This window comes from Lampris incognitus, chromosome 3, assembly GCF_029633865.1.
Source record: "Lampris incognitus isolate fLamInc1 chromosome 3, fLamInc1.hap2, whole genome shotgun sequence".
NCBI classification, from domain to species: domain Eukaryota; kingdom Metazoa; phylum Chordata; class Actinopteri; order Lampriformes; family Lampridae; genus Lampris; species Lampris incognitus.
The window spans coordinates 14727691-14753746 of record NC_079213.1 but is presented as its reverse complement, the minus strand read 5'-3'; the positions used below and the strand labels follow the sequence as shown (position 1 = coordinate 14753746).

At 46.9% G+C, this 26056-nt stretch overlaps 1 protein-coding gene across 1 annotated transcript in view; it reads left to right on the top strand.

The window, feature by feature from the left end:
- The first annotated feature begins 4985 nt into the window (after nt 1-4985).
- Nucleotides 4986-26056, top strand: part of zgc:113263 (uncharacterized protein LOC503753 homolog) — a 79292-nt gene continuing 58221 nt past the window's right edge. The window contains exons 1-2 of the mRNA XM_056277182.1: nt 4986-5236; nt 24524-24726. Of these exons, the coding sequence (XP_056133157.1) occupies nt 5188-5236; nt 24524-24726 (252 nt within the window). The 5' untranslated portion in view covers nt 4986-5187. The remainder of the gene's footprint in view (nt 5237-24523; nt 24727-26056) is intronic.

Below are 26056 nucleotides of genomic sequence, written 5' to 3'. Positions count from 1 at the left end.
TGGAGTGAGTTGGATGACATGGTGGAGAGGGTACCCAAGGAGGAGAGAGTGGTGATTGGAGCGGACTTCAATGGACATGTTGGTGAAGGGAACAGAGGTGATGAGGAGGTGATGGGAAGGTATGGAGTCAAGAAGAGAAATGTGGAAGGACAGATGGTGGTCGATTTTGCGAAAAGGATGGAAATGGCTGTGGTGAATACATATTTCAAGAAGAGGGAGGAACACAGGGTGACGTACAAGAGTGGAGGAAAGTGCACACAGGTGGACTATATCTTATGTAGAAGGCGCCATCTAAAAGGGATTGGAGACTGCAAGGTGGTGACAGGGGAGAACGTAGCTAGGCAGCATCGGATGGTGGTCTGTAGGATGACTTTGGAGACCAAGAAGAGGAAGCGAGTGAAGACATAGCCGAAGATCAAATGGTGGAAGTTGAAGAAGGAAGACTGTTGTGTGGAGTTCAGGCAGGAGTTAAGACAGGCACTGGGTGGTAGTGAAGAGTTGCCAGATGGCTGGACAACCACTGCAGAAATAGTGAGGGAGACAGCTAGGAAGGTACTTGGTGTGTCATCAGGACAGAGGAAGGAAGACAAGGAGACTTGGTGGTGGAATGAGGAAGTACAGCAAATTATACAGAGGAAAAGGTTGGCAAAGAAGAAGTGGGATAGTCAGAGAGATGAAGAAAGTAGACAGGAGTACAAGGAGATGCAGCATAAAGCAAAGAGAGAGGTGGCAAAGGCAAAGGAAAAGGCGTATGGTGAGTTGTATGACAGATTAGACACTAAGGAAGGAGAAAAGGACTTGTACCGATTGGCTAGACAGAGGGACCAAGCTGCAAAGGATGTGCAGCAAGTTAGGGCGATCAAGGATAGAGATGGAAATGTGCTGACAAGCGAGGAGAGTGTGCTAAGAAGGTGGAAGGAATACTTTGAGGGGCTGATGAATGAAGAAAATGAGAGAGAGGGAAGGTTGGATGATGTAGGGATAGTGAATCAGGAAGTTCAGCGGATTAGCAAGGAGGAAGTGAGGGCAGCTATGAAGAGGATGAAGAATGGAAAGGCAGTTGGTCCTGATGACATACCTGTGGAGGCATGGAGATGTTTAGGAGAGATGGCAGAGGAGTTTTTAACTAGATTGTTTAACACAATCCTGGAAAGTGAGAGGATGCCTGAGGAGTGGAGAAGAAGCATACTGGTACCGATTTTCAAGAACAAGGGCGATGTGCAGAACTGTAACAACTACAGAGGTATAAAGTTGATCAGCCACAGCATGAAGATTTGGGAAAGAGTAATAGAAGCTATGTTAAGAGGAGAGGTGACGATCAGCGAGCAGCAGTACGGTTTCATGCCACGAAAGAGCACCACAGATGCGATGTTTGCTTTGAGAATGTTGATTGAGAAGTATAGAGAAGGCCAGAAAGAGTTGCATTGTGTCTTTGTAGATTTAGAGAAAGCTTATGACAGAGTGCCGAGAGAGGAGGTGTGGTATTGTATGAGGAAGTCAGGAGTTGCAGAGAAGTATGTAGGAGTGGTGCAGGATACGTATGAGGGAAGTGTGACAATGGTGAGGTGTGCGGTTGGAATGACAGATGGGTTCAAGGTGGAGGTGGGATTACATCAAGGATCGGCTCTGAGCCCTTTCTTGTTTGCAATGGTGATGGACAGGTTGACGGACAAGATCAGGCAGGAGTCTCCATGGACGATGATGTTCGCGGATGACATTGTGATCTGTAGCGAGAGTAGGGTGCAGGTTGAGGAGAGCCTGGAGAGGTGGAGGTATGCACTGGAGAGAAGAGGAATGAAAGTCAGTAGGAGCAAGACGGAATACTTATGCGTGAATGAGAGAGAGGACAGTGGAATGGTCAGGATGCAAGGAGTGGAGGTGACAAAGGCATTTGAGTTTAAATACTTGGGGTCAACTGTCCAAAGTAACGGGGAGTGCAGTAGAGAGGTGAAAAAGAGAGTGCAGGCAGGTTGGAGTGGGTGGAGAAGTGTGTCAGGAGTGATTTGCGACAGAAGGGTATCAGCAAGAGTTAAAGGGAAAGTTTACAAGATGGTTGTGAGACCAGCTATGTTATATGGTTTGGAGACAGTGGCACTGACGAAAAGACAGGAGGCGGAGCTGGAGGTGGCAGAGTTGAAGATGCTAAGATTTTCACTGGGAGTAACGAAGAAGGACAGGATTAGGAACGATTATATTAGAGGGACCGCTCAGGTTGGACGGTTTGGAGACAAAGCAAGAGAGGCAAGATTGAGATGGCTTGGACATGTGTGGAGGAGAGATGCTGAGTATATTGGGAGAAGGATGCTGAATATGGAGCTGCCAGGGAAGAGGAGAAGAGGAAGGCCAAAGAGGAGGTTTATGGATGTGGTGAGGGAAGACATGCAGGTGGCTGGTGTGACAGAGGAAGACGCAGAAGACAGGAAGAAATGGAAACGGATGATCCGCTGTGGCGACCCCTAACGGGAGCAGCCGAAAGTAGTAGTAGAATACAATAAGTGCTAAGAACAAGTAACAGGGTAGTAGCTCTTAAAGAGGTGAGTTTTCAACCTGCACCGAAAGATGTGCAGCGACTCCACTGTCCTGACATCAGTGGGGAGTTCATTCCACCACTGTGGGGCCAGGACAGAAAAGAGCTGTGACCGGGTCGATCGGCATAAGGGGCCTCTTAAGCGACGGGGCAACCAGGTGTCCCGAGGCAGCAGAGCAAAGTGGTCGGGCGGGGGTGTAGGGCTTGACCATGGCCTGGAGATAGTAAGGAGCTGTTCCTTTCACTGCCCTGTAGGCTAGCACCAGAGTCTTAAACTGGATGCGAGGAGCTACTGGGAGCCAGTGTAGGGACATGAGAAGGAGAGTTGTGTGGGAGAACTTAGGGTGGTTGAACACCAGATGAGCTGCAGCTTTCTGAACAAGCCCCAGAGGTCTGATGGCCGACGCCGGGGCACCAGCAAGGAGGGAGTTGCCGTAGCCCAGCCGGGAGATGACCAGAGCCTGGATGAGCACCTGTGCCGTCTCGTCGGTGAGGAATGGGCGAATCCTCCTGATGTTATAGAGGAGAAATCTGCAGGAGCGAGCAACCGATGCAACGTTTGCAGCAAACAACGGTTGGTCGTCCAGAATCACACCCAGATTCCTCGCAGTCTGAGTTGGCGTCACCACGGTGTTGTCAATGGTGATGGCCAGGTCTCGGTGCAGGCAACCTTTCCCCGGGAGGAACATCAGCTCTGTCTTGTCCAGATTGAGCTTCAGGTGGTTTGTCGCCATCCACTCCGAGATGACAGTCAAGCACGCAGCAATGTGTGTCTCTACTTGTGTGTCAGAGGGAGGGAAGGACAAGATCAGTTATATATATATATATATATATACCCAGCAAACAAAAAAACCTCCCCAGCATGTCCCCTAAAGGTCCCCTCTGAATATCCAGTAACTGTTATTGTGTAGGGTTTTCATTATATCATGGGAATGTTATTGCGAGATGTTCAAAGAACGGTCCACAACATCCCCTTGACGTCCTGGGTACATCTAGAAGACCCCAACCCCACGTCCCTGTAATTCCCTCCTGATGTCCCCATGACATATTACGTTTCCCCTAACGTCCCTGTAATCTCCTCGGGACGTTCTTTGAACGTTATGCGGGACATTCTTGTAACGTTCCGAGGACATTACAGGGATGTTAGGGGAAGACCTCTAGACATCCCCTTGACACCCCAGAGACGTCTAGAAGACTTCCCCTAATGACCCTATAATGTCCTCGGGACGTCAAGGGGACGTCCTGGACATCAAGGGGACGTCTAGAGGTCTTCCACTACTGTCCCTTTAATGTTCCCATGACGTTACAGGGACGTCCCGCAATAACATCCCCAGAACGTTACAGGGACATCTAGAGGACTTCCCCTAATGTCCCTGTAATGTCCTCGGGACGTTACAAGGATATCCCGCAATAACATCCCCATGACATAATGGAAACCCAACACAATGACATTTACGAGATGTTTGGAGAGGACCTTTACTACTACTTTTTTTCTTTTTTATTAATCCAGGTGGGGCAATTCTTTCTCTGCATTTAACCCACCCTAGCTGTGTAGCCAGGAGCAGTGGGCAGCTGGTGTACAGCGCCCGGGAACTACTCCAGTTCTTCTTTCCCCGTCCCCGGGACGTTCTTTGAACGTCATTGCCGGACATCCTTGTAACGCCCGAGGACATTACATGGACATTAGGAGACGTCCTTTAGACATCCCCGTGACGTCCCCGGGACGTTATTGCGGGACATCCCCTTGACGTCCTGAGGATATTACAGGGACGTTAGGGGAAGACCTCTAGACGTCCCCTTGATGCCCCGGGGATGTGTCCAGATGAACTGATTCAAATCTCTTTGATTTTCCTACCTGTATTATTGAGCATGCATAAATACATGTTCTATTTTCTTGTCTTGAATTTTGTTAGTTTTTAGTTATTAGAGCGTGAGTGCCTGTAATAGAACCCAGTTTCTCCTCGGGGATGAATAAAGTATTCTGATTCTGATTCTATGTTAAAGTACACCGAGAGAGCCACGAAACCGGAGTCAAATTCCATGTATATGGCCAATTAACTTTATTCTGATTCTGGTATAATTTCCAAAAGACGCGCCTTTCCAGTTGGTGGCGGTAATGCGCAATAACGTTGTTTGCCAACCACCATCATTATCAACAAGAAGAAGGGGGAGAATATTAATATTAATAAGAAGACGAAGAAGTCATGTTAACTTTTTCTTAGTGAACAAATAGCACATGTAATACATTTTGACAAAGGCCTATGTCCGTCAAAGCGGGGTTTTTTTCCTGAGGCCAGCGTGTTTTTTTGAATTGTTTGCAACGGGAGCGCCGTGTCTTTACAAACGTAACGTTTTGACGGCGTGACGGTGCGCTGAGTGTCTATTGTGTGCTGAGCGCTGCGCGTTTGGCCTTTTTCCGGGTCAGCGAGAGTTGGAAAATGTTCAATTTTGGCTAAAACGCTGCGCTCGTCACTGTCACTTTTTACCCATCCGACCAATTATAGCGGAGGAGGGGCGGGACAAATACCATAAAGACCAACTGTCACATCCTTCACGTTCAAGTACTGAACAACACCAAAACGGAAGAGAAATTACTACTGCTGGACTCCGTGTATTCATGTCTGTGCCAGTTGATATCCCGGGACTACCACAATATCAATATGAGAAATAACGCTTGGAGGAACGGTTCTTTCGCCATGGGTCTATCAGGTACTGTACCTTGTGCCGACATTTTTACGTTCGGTTAGCCCTATTTGTTGATAACGCAAACTATCGGCGAAATTAGGTACTTGCAACACAGGAATTAACGTTTACTTCCGCTTGATATTCCGTATCACAGCAACCGAAGCGTCTCCGCTGATTAAACGCTGCGCCTCCAGTGCGCCTCCAGCTAGCCAGGCGTTTTCAGAACGCCTAACGTTTTTAGCTGGGGGGGGAAACACTTCGGTGGACATAGGCGCCAAGAATAACCACAGCGCAGTGCAAAAAGCAGACATGCCAGTGGGGATGAGTTAAATAAATAATGATAATAATAAAAAAGACGAGGCATAATTTGTAATTGTATAGACCAGTCATTCCGGGATACTTGGGGGGGGGGGTCACTGGAGATTTTATTTGGGTCGTCTAAAATCTGCGACGGGTCGCCAAAGAAATTTGCGGAATTTCCTCGTCTTTTATATAAGATGCATATCTGCGGTACACATTTGAGCCACACGAGGGAGCCCGTTTGTATTTCTACTGCACGCGGTTTCCGCCAGAAAGACTGAACAATGCGCGTTGCGCTCTCTTGTACGCCGGACTGGAATGCAATACTAAAAAGTAAGCAGGCCCGCCTATCACATTAGGTGTAAGTAACATGCACAATTGGATATTTGGAGTAGGCCTAAAAAGATAATAATCAGGATAAGTAAATAGCACATAATGGGCCTAATGAGATTCGACATGGAATAGACCTGGTGTGGTCAACGTGATTGTTCACTGATTGACTGACTGTAGCTGCACTTAAACAGAAGCCTTCTTGTTCTAATAATAGGCATGAGCATTTCAAAAACTTTTCAACAAGAAGCATGTTTTTGATAGTACTGAATATATGTATTGTTCTGATAATCGTGTTTGTGATAATTGTGGCTCAAAGGTGTACTGCAGATATAAGTCTTATATAATTGTACTTACTGAATGCAAGACGAAAGGCTAGCTGTACATTGTTTCACTGGTGAGAGGGAAAAAAACGAGAGCCTGTTAACTCCACCTAAATGCACTTATTTGGTCTCATTTGTGAAGTATTTAACATGTGCATATGTTTTCAGTAACACGTGCATAACATGAAAGTGTGATTTATCAAACGTTTATCTCTTCGAAATGGCTGGTTTACCTGTTCAAGATAACAAGATGGTGCAGAAATGGCAGTAAAAATGGTCAGGAACGTTCGTTTATGCACAAATTGACTCTTCTCACGATTTATAGATAAGGTCTATTGTGAATTGGGTTACAATGGTTTGTCATTTTGAAAAAGTGGATCCCCAGAAAAAAAGTTTGGGAAACACTGGATAAAAATACTTAAGAATCAAGGCACATATACAGTTAATGCTACACATGCCATTACAGTTTTTATGGCCTTTTTATTGGTATAAGATTTATTGGCATTTATGTACTGTTCAAAATCTTTTTCTTTTCATAATTTTTCAGAGTACCGACAATGCCAGAAAAGATGGGGCAGTTTCTGAATGAGCTGAGCAAAAAATAACAATTTATATTTAGATCATCTTTAAATTTCTTGAGAAAATGCTTAGCAGGATAAAACTTGCGTAAGATTTTTTTTTTCACCCCAATTGTGTTTGTATTTCTCCCCAATTGCCATTATCCCACTCTTCCGAGCCATCCCGATCTCTGCTCCACCCTCTGTCAATCCGGGGAGGGCTGCAGACTACCACATGCCTCCTCTGATACATGTGGAGTCGCCAGCTGCTTCTTTTCACCTGACAGTGAGGAGTTTCATCAGGGGGACGTAGCACGTGGGAAGATCACGCTATTCCCCCCAGCCCCCCCCCCCCGAACAGGCACCCAGACCGACCAGAGGAAGCGCTAGTGCCGAGAACAGGACACATACCCATATCCGGCTTCCTACCCGCAGACACGGCCAGCTGTGTCTGTAGGGACCCAACCTGTAGGGACGCTCGACCAAAATTTGTGTATCATTTTAAAGGAAACCTCTCTAATCCTATTCGTCATAAAATATTTGTGAGACAATGACCAAACTTTTATCCAAGGAATATTCTTAGCTCACTGTTTGATATTGTAGCAAATTCGGGGGGCAGCCGGGAACCGCTGCAGCCAAGGTGCGAACCCGGGTCCCCCGCACCACGGGCGACTGCGCTAAAACCAAATCAATTTTCTATTTTTTTCCTTATTTTTCACTTTAAACAAAATAAAATGGGTTGGCATGGTGGTGCAGTGCTTATCGCGGTCACCTCACTGCAAGAAGGTCCTGGGTTCGAACCCCAGGGTTGTCCAACCTTGGGGATCATCCCGGGTCATCCTCTATGTGGAGTTTGTGTATTCTCCCCATGTCTGCATGGGTTTCCTCCGGGTGCTCCGGTTTCCTCCCACAGTCCAAAGACATGTGGGTCAGGTGAATTGGCTGTACTAAATTGTCCCTAATACGTCGGCGCTGTGATGTACTGGCTGCCCAATGACTGCTGGGATAGGCTCCAGCATCCCACGACCCCAATTGGGATAAGCGGCTTGGATAATGGATTGATGGATGGATGGATATTCCTAGCAAAGCTACTCCATATGTAGTGACATAAGGCTTTATGATGACCTCAGTCTGACACAGAGAGCGAATAGCTTTGTTATTATTCTTACAGGATGGTGAGAAACAAATTTTCCTACAAGGAGTGTCAACAGGATTAACCAAAGAAACATGAGCTTGATATAAAAAACCTTTGCACAAAATTACAGAACCATTAGGAATAGACCCCATTACCAGAGCAAATCCCTTAACTGTGACAAGAAAATTGAAATGAGAAATGAACTTCTGGGGTAATTAGGTAACTCACCAAAAAGATGTTTCTGTCAGACCAATTCTTTAGAAGAATATGCTTGTTTTTACATAAAATATCACCATTATTCCAGATATAATAACATTGTGGTGAAAAATTCTGCTTATAAATTAAATCTCACACCAAAAAAGCCTGTTTATGAATATCTGACAGTTTAACTGGTATTTTATAATTGCATACAAGTAGGAAGGGGAATCTTCCAATTTGATCAATAACAAACTTGGGAATGAAGTTCCACATGTAGGAGTCATTTTTCAAAAAGTGCTTTTGGAAAAATGTAAAAAAAAAGGCAACATTTTTTGCAATTAACTACAGATTTTCTAATGTGTATACAATTTTTTTTCTCATTAAAACACATTTGGAGAACTTTAGATAGCCATGGTCTATTATTAAGAAATATTCTGACCATTTTTGTCTGGGCACAATTGCTTTCACAGAATATTATGTAGGAAGTTATAGTATCTGTCAGTTCATGTATATTGTCGCAACAGTTAAAAAGTAAAAAAAAAAACAGTTGCTAGTCTGTATCATCAAAACAGTCTCTCAGCTCCTATTTTCTTTACTCAGTCCACAGTTGGATCTCTTAAGTCATTGGTTTCGCTTGTTTCACTTTAACTCAATACTTTTTTTTACCCCCCCCCCCCCTTTTTCTCCCCAATTGTACCTGGCCAATTACCCCACTCTTTCGAGCCATGCCGGTCGCTGCGTCACCCCCTCTGCTGATCCGGGGAGGGCTGCAGACTACCACATGTCTCCTCCGATAGATGTGGAGTCGCCAGCTGCTTCTTTTCACCTGACAGTAAGGATTTTCACCAGGGGGACATAGCACGTAGGAGGATCACGCTATTCCCCCTAGTTCCCCCTCCCCCCTGAACAGGCGCCCTGGTCGACCAGAGGGGGCGCTAATGCAGCGACCAGGACACATACCCACATCAGGCTTCCCTCCCGCAGACACGGCCAAAGCTCAATATTTGGGAAGCAAGTTGGTTTCGGTCATTATGCCCCTGTATCGTTTATAAGGGTGGGGATACCTGCAGTCAGTTTAGACTGAAGAGGTCACTTATATGAGTGATGAATGTATCCGTCAATAAATGTTGTATCCAGATGAACTGATTCAACTTTCTTTGATTTTCTTACCTGGATTATTGAGCATTGCTTATAACCTCTTTTGCATAGATGTAGAAAAAACTTTTACTTTGGTAAGTAGGTCAGCAGCGAACACAGCATCACAATGTTTCAAATTTCGTGAAAAGAAATACCTCTTTGAAAATATAAGCCAAGTTATACGCTAAGGTGATTGGATCGTCCCCAAAAATGCTCCTTAATAAAATATAATGCAAGAAGATCCATTTAAAGAATTGACTAACCACCAGTATTAACTAAAATTAATCTGTGTGGAGCTTTTTTCACCCATATTTTGCAAAGTGACAGAGTCAACACCCTTAGCCTACCATAGGCTTACATCTCAGTTTAGTGGGAAGAAGAATTGTCACATAGTCAACCAGTAAGGATGATCTCGCCCTCTCCTTCAATGAAAGCTCTGGCCCCAGTGAAGAACACGTGTCTTCCCCGCTGCCCGAGCCCTCTGCACTTCTGGCCACAGCTTCTGCCTCCTCTCTTGGTCGCTCTTGGAGAAATCCTCCTTGAATGGCAAGTCATATTCTCAAGTAGGAGGAGTTCTTTGCATCCTTCCACACCACATCCCTGCAGACACATGATACAAACTGTAAAATAATGCTTCTGGGTCTAGTACCGTTAGTGGACTGTCGTAGTTGGTGATCTGTCTAAGGCCCTTCCAGACAGAGGCTGAATTGTTTTTTGAGAACTGTTGTTGAAGTTTCTCAGAATACAGTCGTTTAGCATCTCTCACCGCCTTGCCAAACTTGTATTTAGACTCTTTAAAGCAGACCTTGTCCCCACTCATAAACACTTCCTTGTTTTCCAACCTAAGCTGTCTTGAGTTTCCCTGTAAACCAGGGTTTGTTGCTGTTGTAACTAACCCTGTTGCATGATGGTACACAGCTGTCCTCACAGAAGCTTACGTAAGACGTCACAGCCTCAGTGTACTCATCCAGACTGTTGGTGGTAGTCCTGAAAATATCCCAGTCAGTACAGTCCAAGCACATGCGAAGATCCTCCATAGCTTCACTGGTCCACTTCTTATATGTCATCACAACAGGTGTAGAGAGTTTTAATTTCTTTTTTTTTGGGGGGGGTCCCCTCCCCCCTTTTTTCTCCCCACTTGTATCCGGCCAATTACTCCACTTTTACGAGCTGTCCGGTCGCTGCTCCACCCCCTCTGCCAAGCCGGGGTGGGCTGCAGACTGCCACATGTCTCCTCCGATACATGTGGAGGTGCTAGTGCAGCAACCAGGACACATGGCCACATCCGGCTTCCCACCTGCAGACATGGCCAATAGCCTATATGCACACAGTGGTGCTGATGTAGTTCCGGTAAAGTCTCTGCCAGCTTGTTCACTTCCGTTATCCATACTATTCATATGATTTTTGTCAAATGCCGACGCCGTCTCAGAAAAAGAAGTTTAAATTTCAATGTACCGATAGCATGACAGCTAAACATTGCTGTGTGCATTTGTGCCAAATATCCAGTAAGTACAACAAAGTACTAATATGTTCCCCTCCGGTGCGGAAACCAGGCAAAAACGGATTGTTGCTATTCGGAGGGACAACTTCACCATTAGCCACCATACCCGCGTTTGTAGCCGACATTTTAAAAAAGATTTTCTTGAGCCAAGGTCTGAGACAGGCGGCGAGTGTTAAAGAAGGGAGCAGTTCCAGCGTTGTTTGAGTGGAACAATTTCTCTGTCCCACTTCCAAGACCAGGGGTTTGGGAGAGGAGAGAGTGACCAGTGGCGGAGGATGACACACCGGATGAGGAGGCAATCCCCAGGGACCACGACTACACTTTGGCTTCAGATCCTGCAGTTGTCGATTTAGCTCTTGGTGAAAACATGTCTGTTGTAAAGGCATAGGCAAAGAAGTCTGAATAGCGTTATTGAGGATGCCACTGCCTCCATCCCCCAAAAAGCCTAGTAGAAGATGTGCATTGTGTTGAGGACAAAATGTCAGTCCTGTAAAGAGCAATTATCTGTATAATTACATGAAATCTGTGTTATATTAAAGTTGTTTGATATTGGTTTATTGAAATAATTTTACTTTATTCAATGATGATGAAATGAGTTGTATACTATCTTGAGGATAAAATGTGAATCTTGTAAATAGCAATTTTTTGTATATACATGAAATCTGTTTATATTGTTCAAGTTACTGAGTATTGGTTTCCTGAAATATATTCACTTTGTTCAATTTAACTGGTACTCAAATGTTTTTTGGTCACCCACCTGTCACTTCTGCTCATTTACCTTTCTATAACAATAACTGTAGTTAATACAAGACACAACATTCTAATGCTAATCATTTATCTTTATTACACTGAATTAAAGCACTCCAAATAACAACAATCACTGTCAAAACACTCAATACAGAGAGAAAAACGAGACATCCGCAGAGTGAAACAGATGGAGCAAAGGGAGTTAACAGATAATTAGAATGGTTATAATTACAATTAAAATAAGTTCTCTTTCTAATCAAACACCCGAAAATATGAGGAAAATATTGTTCTTGCAACAGCATTTATAACCTTTTTTTTGTTTTAACTCAAACTTATTTAACCATGTTATGTGATCTGTCTGTATAACCAAAGTGAGAGCTGTGTCCGCATTCTTGGCACAAAGTCAAACACATTTTCGGTGGGTATCGGGCTCCACCAAGGTTGTCCCTTGTCTCCGATTCTGTTTGTGATATTCATGGATAGGATCTCAAGGCGCAGCCAAGGTGAGGAGTGTGTCCATTTTGGGAACCTCAGAATTGCATCTCTGCTCTTCGCAGAGATGCAATTCTTGGCCTCATCAGAACATGACCTCCAGCTCGCACTGGGACAGTTTGCAGCTGAGTGTGAAATGGCTAGAATGAGAGTCAGCACCTCCAAGTCTGAGGTCATGGTTCTCTACTGGAAAATGGCGGATTGCTCCCTCCGGGATGGGGATGAGTTGTTGCCTCAAGTGAAGGAGTTCAAGTATCTCGGGGTCTTGTTCATGAGTGAGGGTAGGATGGAGCAGGAGATTGACAGGCGGAAGGGTGCAGCATCAGCAGTAATGCAGATGTTGTCCCAGACCGTTGTGGTGAAGAGGGAGCTGAGCCGGAAGACAAAGCTCTCGATTTACCAGTCAATCTTTGTTCCAACCCTCACCTATGGTCATGAGTTTTGGGTAGTGACCGAAAGGGTGAGATCGCAGATACGAGCAACTGAAATGAGTTTCCTCCGTAGGGTGTCTGGGCTCAGCCTTAGAGATAGGGTGGGGAGGTTGGAGTAGAGCCGCCGCTCCTTCACATCGAAAGGAACCAGCTGAGGTGGTTCGGGCATCTGATTAGGATGCCTCCTGGGCGCCTTCTTTTGGAGGTTTACTGGGCATGGCTAACAGGGAGGAGACCCCGGGGTAGACCCAGAACTCGCTGGAGGGACTACGTGTCCAAACTGGCCTGGGAACACCTTGGGATCCCCCAGGAGGAGCTGGAGGGCATTATTGGGGAGAGGGACATCTGGAGTGCCCTACTTAGCTTGCTGCCACCGCGACCCTACCCAGGAGAAACGGCTGAAGATGAATGAATGAATGAATGAATGTGATCTGCCACTTTAGTACACTTTAACAACAAATATTAGTGCACTACAGAAAATTACAGATAAACATTTAAACACATAGTATTACATTATATACACTACCACTGACTATCCCTGTAACAAATTGAGCTGATTAAGGCAGTGTGCAGAGCAGTTCTCTATTGCAGGGAAGCATAGAAGTAAAAATTAAAAAAGAAATAGTCCGTTTTTTCTTTGATTGTGGCTGTGATTTCTTTGTCTCTGGAAATCCTCTGAATGAACATATCTTCCTGTGTGTAGACAACAAAGTCACACCATTCAAGTCCAGAAATTAACAGCTGACCCTGAATCTGCCAAAAGTACAGATGGGATTTCCTTAGTGTTTGTGTGCCTTCACTGATCTTAATGTATGGGTAGTCCACATAACTCGAAACATTTAGGCATTTAATTTCAACAAGTCCAAACTCTGGCTGCCCCTTTGGATCATACATTATGCCATCAGGTGATGACCCATCCAAGGTGCGTCAGTGTGGATAAGGAACCCACAAGGACATTTGGTTGACCTCCCTTGCTCGGCAGGACTCTTCTTACTGCTCTAGGTTCCATGTCCAGCCCCTTCCTCGTGTCTGCAGTCTAATGACTGGGTCTCAGAAGCCTTTTTGCCAGATTTTCAGCAGAAGTCTGTCCCCTGGTGTGACAGACCTCTCTGAATTTGGTGGAGGTGATACGGGACCACCTTAGTTGGTGCCACTCTACACAGGAACTCTGCTGTTTTGTGCTGTTCTCAATTTTTTGAGCTGTCCCAAATGATGTTGCCAGGAACATCATGTGGAGCTGCTGATGCTCAGAACAGATGAAAGAACAGGTAGAGGGTCCCAGCCTGTAACCAGAAAGTGGTGGCTGTGGGGGAGAAGGGACAGGTTTTCTGCACCGTCTTTTTTGGCAAATGTTAGGACAACATACTTCCTTCTTGCACTTTACTGAACTTGATTCTACCAGAGGCACATTATCAGCTATGGCCATGGTTGTTATGAGAGGAGCCACACCACTAGAAAAGTCACTATAGACCTTGTCCACCCTGAGCGTGGAAAGTTCAGGCAGAGGTGAACTGACCCCCTTATACAAGTTGCTCCTATGAAAAAGGCAAATAAAAAAGATGACTCATTCTCACTCAAAAATATGAACTCATTGTTTGCATAAAGTAAGCTAAAGCATACATTCAAATGAAACACCTGAGAATAAAGAAATCCCTTATTTGTATTTAAGGAGTAGTAGAAAGACCTTATTTGTGTGAAAAGACCAGGTTTGGACCTTCTTGCTTGACTGACTGACTATGAATACTACCAATAAATGCTAAAATAAAATTTAGCCTATAATGTTGCAGATGATTACTTACTACAAATATATTTGATAATAATAATAATAACCTGGTGCCTTCTACCAGTCTCCTTTCTTGAGGTCTGACTGAAAGAATCACCACATCAGTCACCAGACCAGGTTTATCAGATCTGTTGTGAGAGTAGGGTGCAGGTTGAGGAGAGCCTGAAGAGGTGGAGGTATGCACTGGAGAGAAGAGGGATGAAAGTCAGTAGGCGCAAGATAGAATACATATGCACGAATGAGAGAGGACAGTGGAATGGTGAAAATTCAAGGAGTAGAGTTAATGAAGGCGTATGAGTTTAAATACTTGGGGTCAACAATCCAAAGTAACAGGGAGTGCAGAAGAGAGGTGAAGAAGAGTATGCAGGCAGGGTGGAGTGGGTGGAGAAGAGTGCCAGGAGTGATTTGCAAGAGAAGGGTACCAGTGTGGCAGGAATGAGGAAAAACACAGGAGACCGGGGCGAGTTTGATGTTTATTCCTCAACTCCAAAAACCAAACTGCAGCAGGAAAAACCCTGCCCCGGCGAGCCCGGGAACGTAAACCACGCCCCCAGCTCACAGTCCTGCTGGGTGAGAGGCATAGCCCCTAGTGTCCGCCACACAGCCCCCCCCCCGAACACCCAGAAGGGACTCCTGGAAAGAAACTTAGTGTCTCACTGGAGGCTTAAGCAGCCTGCCATAATGGCTGCGCCGTCCCTCAGCCGAAACAGTAGGTGAAACACAGTCCAAAGCCGGCTGAGAAGCAGAACGCTGAACCCGTGAAGACACTGCAGGGGTCCTGGAAGGAGGACGACCCCGACGGGGAACTTCGGCCGGAAACACAACTTCGCCTGCCACCCTGTGCGCCGGTTTAAGCCTATCTAGCGTGACACGCTCCCTACGCCCACCCGTATCTAGCACAAACCCCTTAGGACCCGTCTCAAGAACCCGAAATGGGCCATCGTATGGGGGTTGGAGGGGCGAGCGGTGAGCATCGTGCCGTACAAAAACAAAACGAGCCGACATGAGCTCTGCAGGCACGAACGACCGCGGAAAACAGTGGTGAACGGGGCCTGGAACCCGAGTGCTGTCGGACAAAAAAGTATAAACGGCCGGACGGGGTCGAGGAGCAGAACTCCCAGGCAAAAATTCCCCAGGGACGCGGAGTGGCTGACCGAGCACCAGCTCAGCGGGTGACGCGTCGAGGTCCTCCTTAGGAGCCGAACGCAACCCGAGCATAACCCAAGGTAAACGATCCACCCAGTTACCATCCGAGAGCGCAGCGCTGCCTTGAGCAACCGGTGAAAACGTTCACACAACCCGTTAGCCTGAGGGTGATACGCGGTAGTGCGGTGTACCTGCACACCCAAGGATCGCGCAAGTGCCGACCAGAGCTCTGACACGAACTGGGGGCCCCTGTCTCAGGTGATATCTGACGGAGCGCCGAAACGGGCGACCCAGGAGGAAAGAAAAGCGCGTGCAACATCCGAGGATGTTGTGGAGGATAGAGGGACAGCCTCTGGCCACCTGGTGGTCCGATCTACCATTGTGAGCAGGTGCGTAAAACCCTATGAAGAAGGTAGAGGGCCCACCAGGTCCACATGCACGTGGTCGAAACGTCTGGCCGGGATCGGAAACGGTTCGAGGGGCGATTTAGTGTGCTGGTGGACCAAAGCGCGCTGGCACGCTACACATGCAGCTGCCCACCCCTTGACGTCCTTGCGGAGGCCAGGCCAGACGAACTTTGAACCGACCGACTTCACCGACGCCCGAACTCCAGGGAGAGGGAGTGAATCGAATCGAAAACTCGACGGCGCCAGGCCACTGGAACAACGGGGCGGGGACGGCCGGTGGAGACATCGCAGAGGAGGGCAGGACTGCCTTCCTGCATCACAGCGTCCTCTAGCTTGAAACCGGTACGCGTTGACCTAAGGGCAAGGACGTCCGGTTCGCTGGGCTGGTCGGCAGCCATAGCGGAGAAATCCACACCGAGGTGCAGAGGACACACAAGCACACGCGACAGACAATCAGCAACAGGGTTGGACTTCCCGGCCACATGCTGAATGTCCGTTGTGAACTCGGAGATCGCTGCTAGGTGGCGCTGTTGGCGAGCAGACCACGGCTCAGTCACCTTGGACATCGCAAAAGTCAGCGGCTTATGATCCACATAAGCCGTGAATGGGCGACCCTCCAGCAGGAAGCGGAAATGCCGGGTTGCAAGGTGCAGTGCCAGCAACTCCCGGTCAAAAACGCTGTACTTGCGCTCGCTATCTCGCAGTTTGCGGCTAAAAAATGCGAGTGGCTGCCACGCATTCGCCACACGCTGTTCAACCACAGCCCCCACGGCTATGTCAGACGCATCGGTTGTTAAAGCTATGGACGCCGTGGGTGTGGGATGGGCGAGGAGGGCAGCGTTAGCCAGGGCGCACTTAGCTCCGTCAAAGGCCTGGACCTGTTCGGGAGTCCAGTCGACAGGGTCGTTAGCCTTCTTAAGCCGCAGGGCTTCGTAAAGTGGCTGAAGGAGGTGGGCAGCGCGAGGGAGGAAACGGTTATATAAATTCACCATGCCCAAGAATTCCTGCAATGCCTTAACAGAGACTGGGCGGGGAAATTCCGCCACTGCTTGCACCTTAGAAGGCAACGGGACCGCGCCTTGCGGCGAAATGCGGTGACCCAAGAAGTCAATCACCGGCAGTCCAAACTGACACTTGGCCGGGTTGCCTATCAGGCCGTGTTCGTCCAGACGACGGAAAACCTGTTTCAGGTGCGCCAGGTGCTCGTCAGCTGACGGCCTGGCCACTAATATGTCGTCGAGATAAACGAACACGAAATCAAGGTCACGCAACACCGAGTCCATCAGCCTCTGAAAGGTCTGCGCTGCCCCCTTCAAGCCAAAAGGCATGCGCATGAACTCAAAAAGCCCAAACGGGGTGATCACTGCGGTCTTGGGCACGTCCTCTGCGCGCATGGGAACCTGATGATAGCCGCGCACCAGGTCCACCTTAGAGAAAATAGTGGTACCTGCCAGGCGTATGGAAAAGTCCTGTATGTGTGGGATGGGATAGAGGACATTGGCGGTGACGTTGTTCAGGCGGCGAAAATCGCCGCAAGGCCGCCACGACCCATCCGCCTTGGGCACCATGTGAAGCGGCGAGGCCCACTGGCTGTTGGAACGCCTCACTATACCCAGACGCTCCATGATGGCGAACTCCTCCTTAGCTGTAGCCAATTTTACCGCGTCGAGGCGCCGCGCGCGCGCAAAAACTGGCGGTCCCAGAGTGGGAATGAAATGTTGTACCCCGTGTTTAGTAACCGCGGTGGAAAAGGCAGGCGTAGTCACCGATGGAAAAACCGCCAGCAAGCGCTGAAAAACATCCCCTAATGCTAAAAAGTTAGCGTGTGTTAACGGCCCGGCTCCCCCTGTCTCGCACGGAACAGTGGCGAAAGACACAGCGTCAATTAAACTGCGGTTTGCAACATCAACCAGCAGACCATTAGCACACAGAAAATCCGCGCCGATAATAGGAACAGTAATGGCGGCCACTACAAAGTCCCACTCAAAATGGCGTCCGTGGAAGCAAAAATTCACCAACCTTGTGCCAAACGTCGCAATGGACGAACCGTTAGCTGCACTTAACTGTGGGCCGACCTGTCTGTCTTAGCAGGAGGGAGTAGGCTCTTTTGCGAGCCTGAGTCCACCAGAAACCGTCTTCCTGACATCGTGTCCTTAATGAAGAGCAGCTCACTACGTCCGCCAGCGCCCACAGCTGCTACTGAGCGCTGGCCCTGGAGTTTCCCGCCGCCTCAAACGTGCACGGAGGGACGCAGCGCCTCGCTTTGCCGCCGAACCGCTGGTGGAAGAAACAGAGGCCGCTCCCGCGCCGTCTACGGGCAGTCACTTCAGCCACCACTGCCGGGTCCGCGTCCTCCGACGTCGGCTGCAGAGGCTCCGATGCCACACTCTGCACAGAGAACCGTCTGGTAGCCAGCAGGACCCGATCGGCCTCCTCAGCCAAACCTCGGCAGTCACCAGCGGCCAGACACGGGGAGTTAGGCAAAGCCGCGCGCACAGGACAGCATATTGTCCGTGAGATCCACAGCCGTCCCGTCGCCCAAACCGGATAGGGAAAGGATTCTATCTGCCCTCTCTGCGGTAGATAGACTGTACCTCCGGAGCAGAAGATGTCTGAGGGCGACGTATTTATCGTGTTGCGGAGGGGCGCGCAACAGCTGCATGGCCCGGCGTGTGGACTGCTGGTCCAGCGCAGCGACGACCAAATAATATCTGGAGTCGTCCGCGGAGATTCCACGCAGGTGGAACAGCGCCTCGACATGCTGGAACCACGAGGCCGGGTCGCTCTGCCAGAAATCTGGGAGTTTCACAGCCGCGGCGAGAACGGCTGGCTGTGAGAGTTGGGGCGGCGTGGCCGAAGTGGATTCACACACATCTTCCGCTCCAAACATGTTCAATTCGGGGTCACCAATGTGGCAGGAATGAGGAAAAACACAGGAGACCAAGGCGAGTTTGATGTTTATTCCTCAACTCCAAAAACCAAACTACAGCAGGAACAACCCTGCTCCGGCGAGCCCGGGAACGTAAACCACGCCCCCAGCTCACAGTCCTGCTGGGTGAGAGGCATAGCCCCTAGTGTCCGCCACACCAGCAAGAATTAAAGGGAAGGTTTACAAAATGGTTGTGAGACCAGCTATATTATATGGTTTGGAGACAGTGGCACTGACGAAAAGACAGGGGGCGGCGCTGGAGGTGGCAGAGTTGAAGATGCTAAGATTTTCATTGGGAGTTATGAATAAGGACAGTATTAGGAACGAGTATATTAGAGGGACAACTCAGGTTGAATGGTTTGGAGACAAAGCAATTGAGGCAAAATTGAGATAGCTTGGACATGTGTGGAGGAGAGATGCTGTATATATTGGGAGAAGAATGCTGAAGACCACCCCTGGTCTAGGCTACATTTAGACTTTGCTGACCCTTTTATGGGGCAGAAGTTTCTAATAATGGTGGATGCACACTCAGAATGATAGAAGCCCACATCATGAGCAACCTCACAGCCCACACAACCATAGACAGACTCAGGCAAGTGTTTGCTATACATGGGTTGCTGGACACTCTGATCACTGATAATGGCACAACGTTCACTAATGAGCTGTTCAGTGAGTTCATGCAACAGAATGGAATTCATCACACACGGACGGCTCCTTTCCACCCAGCCTCAAATGGTTTTGCGGAGCGGGCTGTTCAGACAATGAAGGCGGGGCTGAAGTGGATGACGGGACTCGCTTAGCACTCGTCTTTCACGTTTCCTGTTTAAATACTGCTTCCCACCCCAAACCACAATTGCACGCACTCCAGCGGAGATGCTGATGGATTGTAGGCCCAAGACAAGATTGGACCTGCTGCGCCCGGACATGAAAGTAAAAGTGGAAAGGAAGCAGGAAAAACAGAAGGGGGAACATAATCAACATGCACAAGAGAGACAGTTAAAACCGGATGACCATGTCTATGTGAGGAACTTAAGCAGTAATAACACTCAGCAATGGCTACCTGGGGTTATTCTCAGGCAGAGTGGTCCAGTCTCCCATGTTGTTAAGATGACTGACTGACTTGTGTTCCACAGACATCAGGACCATGTGTGCCTGCATCATGATACCGGCTCAGAGACGGTCAGTTCAGTTCCACGGAGCATCCTGTGGCGGGACAGACTACTTGGGGGGGGGCGTGTCTTCCAGAGACTTTGCCGGAGAGAGAGAGAGAGAGAGTCAGTCAGGTAGAGGTGTTGGTGTCCCCCGGAGAGGATAGACCTTCTCACAATAACGCACAGACCCCTTCCAGTCCCCAGCATCAGGTCCACCTAAAACTCCCTTACCAGTGCCACCTGCTAGGTCCCCGGGGATAGTGCGCAGGTCACACCGCACCCGCAAACCTCCAGATAGACTGAATATTTAAGTGGACAGTTTTGGGAGAATGAATGCTAAATCACCCATGTTTTTTTTTCAGTTGTTATATGGGTAAATTGTTGCTGAGACACCAGTATATGTTTGAGGTGTACATCAGCTAAAAGCAAACAAAACTAAAAGAAAAGAAAACATCACTGTTATTGTTTTGCAGGTTCATTTACATCTGGGGAATGTTGGAATTTAAAGGGGGAGGGTTGGTGTAACATGAGCTTTTATTTTGGAGCTTTATTTTGAAAAGACCGGCTGTTTCCGGTATATGTGTGTGCGTTACACCCTCCAATTTGGGTGTTCACAGTGCCAGCTGCTGCATGTTACTGTCGTTTTGCCAGTCCTAGATGAAGTTAATTCAAAAGACAAGAAGTTGTCGTGGGGTCCTTTTCTCTAAGCTGGAGTTGCCACAGTAGGCAACGGAATAGACCGCTACGCTACCCGGACGCCCACCAGTTTTAATATCTGCTTGTATGCAGGAATCAGGTGGACCATGAGTGGTCAGTGTCCCAGTGCAGCGCGGGGGACTGTGTGATATTGATTGTAGTGTAACAGTGATCGGAAGTGTTCTCCTCCCTGGTCGGCCATTTAATCAGCTGACAGCATTTAGGTAGTTCATGGCTGAGCTTCCTTTTGTTAATGTCGCCGAGCACAATAACGGAAGAGTCCGGGTTTGTCCGCTCCACGCGCAGTATCTGGTCGGCGAGCATGCGCTGTGAGTACTGCATGTTGGCCTGCGGTGGAACGTAAACACCAGCCAGAATGAATGAAGCGAACTCGGGGGGGGGGGGGGGGGGTGGAAAGGTTTGTAGTTGATGGGGGGGGGGGGGGTCCAGAACAGGAGAACAGTGCTGCAGAATCACTGCCACATCTTTACACCAGCCACTATTAATAATAATAATAATGATAATTAAAAAAAACTCCACTCTTTGTTTTAGCGGATTGTCTCCTAATGAAGTTCCTCAGCAAAGACTACCGGTTGATTAGTGGGATCAGGTGTCTAACTGCTTGGTTGGAACAAGAACCTTCACCCACACCGGCCCTGTCTGGATAAGACTGCCCACCCCTGATCCAGTGTTTTCAGATTAAAGAAAAGCGTATAGACCTTGCCTTGCCTAATCAGATAGACAATAGACATGATTGAATCGGAGTTTAGTTTTTGTGGTGCTGAGGATGAATCTATTTAGTGGCTCTTCTTTAGATGTGTGCACACTGAGGTCCATCCGGACAGATTTGGGAATATTCCTGAAATGAAAAAATAAATAAATAAAGAAACCCCTCTTTAGGAGATGGCAAATTTCATCATCTGCAAAGTTTGAGATCTAAAGTAAGAAAATATGTCACTATCTGAATTTTGATTTGATTGTTGTTTTGTGTGCGTGTGTGTGTGTGTGTGTGTGTGTTTGTATTTTTGGCGTATCCCTCTGGCTGTAATGTTATGCGTTTCTTAACTTTGTGGACTAAAACTTGTTTTTAAAAAAACGCGGGGGGGGGTGAAATCGGCCCCGGTCGTGTGAAGAGGGCGCCATCTCGTGGTGGGAAAGCAAAGGTACGGCGATTTGAGCCGGTCTTCCACAGCCAACCAGGAAAGCGGGTTTCCCGTGATCTGGACTGAGGCGGATGAGACCAGAACCTTTGTTCTCTCCTCCCACATCGACAATCCAAACATTAAAAAAAAAAACCTCCGAGCCGAATGACCTGGCCATGTTTCCTGCCCAATGACGATTTCATATTTGGTCTCGTTGGGTTGACAAAACGTCAATAGTTGCCTTTTAAAAAAAAAAAAAATACATATCATAGCAGAATCCTTTTCTCTGATCGGAGGAACCCACCGGAATATTTGATCTGTATCTTTTGTGTGTGTATGTGTGTGCTTGCGTGCGTGTGTGTGTGTGTGTGACGGTCGCTCAATGGAAATTAGACGCGGAACTGAAAGTGACAACATTCGAGGTGCGTGTATTTGGAGAGATGATCGCAAATGAATGCACTGTGTTCAGTTTTGCAGACCAGAAGTACGAGTCAAAATATATACGTGTTGTGATGCATGCTGTTGGTGGTGCAAGGCAAAAGACGGTGCCTGTAATTCATGTCGTGTTGTAATGGTCTTCTAATGACATCTTTATACAGCAGGTAAAGACAGACGACAAAGCTGCGTAAACAGAAAACTAAAGTGCTGAGCTGGGTGGCGCTGCTCTGATTGTATCTTAAATGTTTGGTGCTGAGAGTTAAAACCTGATTCTGATAAAAATGAAGCTGTAGATTATAGGACGTATGACTCCCCCTCGTTAAAACACATTGACTGTTCGACCCTGACCATCAGCTTTAAGAGACGCCTCATTGTCCAAAGGAACTGTAACGAGATAACATTAAAACATTATCACAAAGTTAAAAGAAGCCCCCCTCATATCTAGTCCATTGTCTTAAGGGACAAAATCTAAAGGAAATTGGTGGGGGGGGGTCTGGCTTAATTTTATCTCTAAACAAAACAAACAGCGAATATGCTCAATTGCATAAATGACAGTATACACCAATAAGCCAAAACATTAAAACCACTGATCAGTAAATTAATAACATTGATTATCTCATTACAATGGCACCTGTCAAGGGGTGGGACATATTAGGCAGCAAGTGAACAGTCAGTTCTTGAATTTGATGTCTTGGAAGCAGGAAAAATGGGCAAGTGTAAGGATCTGAGCGACTTTGACAAGGGCCAAATTGTGATGGCTAGATGACTGGTTCAGAGCATCTCCAAAACGACAGGTTTTATGTGGTGTTCTCGGTATGCAGTGGTCAGTACCTACCAAAAGCGGTCCAAGGAAGGACAACCAATGAACTGGCAACAGGGTCATGGGCCCCCAAAGGTCATTGCTGCGCATGAGGAGTGAAGGCTAGCCCATCTGGTCTGATCCCACAGAAGAGCTACTGTGGCTCAGATTGCTGAAAAAGTTAATGCTGGCTATAATAGACAGGTGTCAGGATACACAGTGCATCACAGCTCGCTGTGTATGGGGCTGCGTAGCCACAAACCGATCAGAGTGCCCATGATGATCCCTGTCCTCTGCCGAAAGCACCTACAAAGGGCATGTGAGCATCAGAACTGGAGCATGGAGCAATGGAAGACGGTGGCCTGGTCTGATGAATCACGTTTTCTTTTACATCATGTGGAAGGCCGGGTGCGTGTGCGTCATTTGCCTAATGAAGAGATGGCACCAGGATGCACTATGGGTAGAAGGCAACCCGGCGGAGGCAGTGTAATGTTTTGGGCAATGTTCTGCTGGGGAAGCTTGGATCCTGGCATTCATGTGGATGTTACTTTGACACATGCCACCTACCTTAACATCGTTGCAGACCAGGTACACCCCTTCATGGCAATGGTATTCCCTGATGGCAGTGGCCTCTTTCAGCAAGATAATGCACCCTGCCTCACTGCAAAAATTGTTCAGGAATGGTTTGAGGAACATGACAAAGAGTTCAAGGTGTTGCCTTGGCCTCCAAATTCCCCAGATCTCAATCTGATGATTATCTGTGGGATGTGCTGGAAGAACACGTCCAACCAGTGGCCCCACCTCGCAATTTACAGGACTTAATAGATCTGATGCTAACATCATGGTGCCAGATACCACAGGACACCTTCAGAGGTCTTGTGGAGTCCATGCCTCGACAGGTCAGAGCTGTTTTGATGACACAAGGGTGACCTACACAATATTAGGCTGGTGGTTTTAATGTTTTGGCTGATGGGTGTAGGTATCAAAATAAGAGACTGATGTAAACCATTACAGTTACTAGGACTGTCTGTGAATGTTCTCATTCATCCAGGTCATAGTTATCCAAAGGAATTGTATCAAGTGCAGCTGGTTACTAGAACTGTATTTACCAAAGTTTAAACTTTCCCTAGCAGTGTTGTTTATACAGTGCGGTTTTTTTCTCTCCCTAGGGATGAAAATACTGTGTACAGCTACAGCTGAATACTTTAATGTTTTGATTACTAATTTCCTGTCTTGGATTCAGCTTGTAAACAACAAAGTATTTCTCTCAGAAGTGCTATAGCTGACTGAAATATGACCGCTTAAACAGAAAGATCTATGAAATGGGAGACGAGGATTCACAACTGAAATTAATAGAGAATCAACTGTTTTAATATGGGCGCAATAAATTCATGTTGAATGGTCCACTCCAACTATTCAGCGATAGCACTGTTTTGTCCCCAGCTCATGTTCTTTAATGGGTAGTTTATTAGCCATTATGGGATTTGGAGGCATTGACCGTTGCCAAGGTTTTTGAAAGTCACTGTGGATAAAAATATCAGTTAAATCAGGGTCACGTAGCTTGCCAAGTACAATAAATGTAGTCGTGTGTCCTGCCATCATAGTTGTAATTGCACTCATTGTTTCTGTTCTCATCACTTACTCTGTCTCTCTCCATGCACTTCCACAGGTAATGATCTTCCAGTGTCCTATCTCCGCCTTTTGGCCCCACCCTTGCAGCTTTTTTCCGCTGCAATGTGGCAAGTTGTTCAGCAAGGACTAGTGGATCACTATGGGATGCTGGAGGAGTTTGTTACCATGGTGACGGAGCTGGTTCCAGAGCTGATGAGTTATAGTCAGAGGGCACAGCTCATCCTGGGACTCAGGGCCAGGGTAATAGTCCTCTGCTAATGTGTTCACTGTTGTCTAAGAGGAATGACCGAAATAAGTTTATACTCAAGGTGCAGGACAGGGCAGTCAGTATTTCTAAATCTCCACCCACTCCCAAGGAACCAAGATTTGAACAATCCAGTCTACAATACGTAAACTGCACATTTTCACATATGGACTGCTTCTGCACTTGTATTTCGACGCTGTCTGCTAATTTGCCAACGTCAGCCACCAAAGTCACATTCTACATGGTTTTTCTTAACATACAGCTTGACTAAATAAATTCTCAATCCCATGGTTTCGCCATTGTTTAGTCCAGAGTATTGGTTTCCCACCGTGTGCCATGGAGAGCTGTGTATATACGGATTTTCTTTCCAGCCCCAAACTACAACATCTGATTTCACTGATTAGTCCTCACCTGTCTGGTTGAAGGTATGTTAATCTGTGAAATCACCTGGGTTGAAAGGAAAACCTGTATACACATGGTTCTCAATGGCTCATTAGGGTATCACTGGTTTCATATTTATTTGGATGTCAGACAAAAGGAACTATGTACCAAATGCAAGTTTTCCCTCCAACTAATCACTGTACTAGGTGATGTCACACACAGTGAAATTATCTGGTTTTGTGATTGGTTGGAAAGAAAACCTGCTGCATACTCTTGGCCCTCCATAGTGCGTGGTTGCCTACCTATGTCTGTTGTAGGTATTCTTGTCAAAACAATTGCTTTCTTGGTAGCACTTGAATTGTTGATACCCCAAACATTTTCACACATGATTACATTTGTCATTTAAAAGACGCTCTTATTCAGTGTAAAATAGTCATATATGGTATGTCAAGTGTTATTTGTGAAATTGTGCAATAGGTAAGCTCAACAATAGGGCAAGTAAGAGGAGGTTCAAATTACAAATCAATATCATATATTTCACAGCCAAGAATGCATGTCATGTCAGGTTGCAAATACTGCAAGTATTCAATAAGTAGATAACAATTATAACAGTTATCAGTAGTTTAGGTGTGTAATAGGTTGATCACCACAGTACATTACAAGCACCTTATGAATGTGCAATAACCACACTTAAAGTGTAGTGCAGAGAGGGTAAAAACTATATTCACTATGTTCTGTGGCAGGGTAGGTGATAATATTTTAGTAATACTGCTATATTACAATGTCATGATAATATATGACATTTTCTGATAAAGCTATAATAGAAGAATTGAGTTAAATTTAACATGTGCAAATCAGGTGGACATAAAGACACACATACAATCACTATAAAATGCCTTTAGTGCACTGCTGATTATCGAGATGCATTTCAAGTCAGTTTTGATA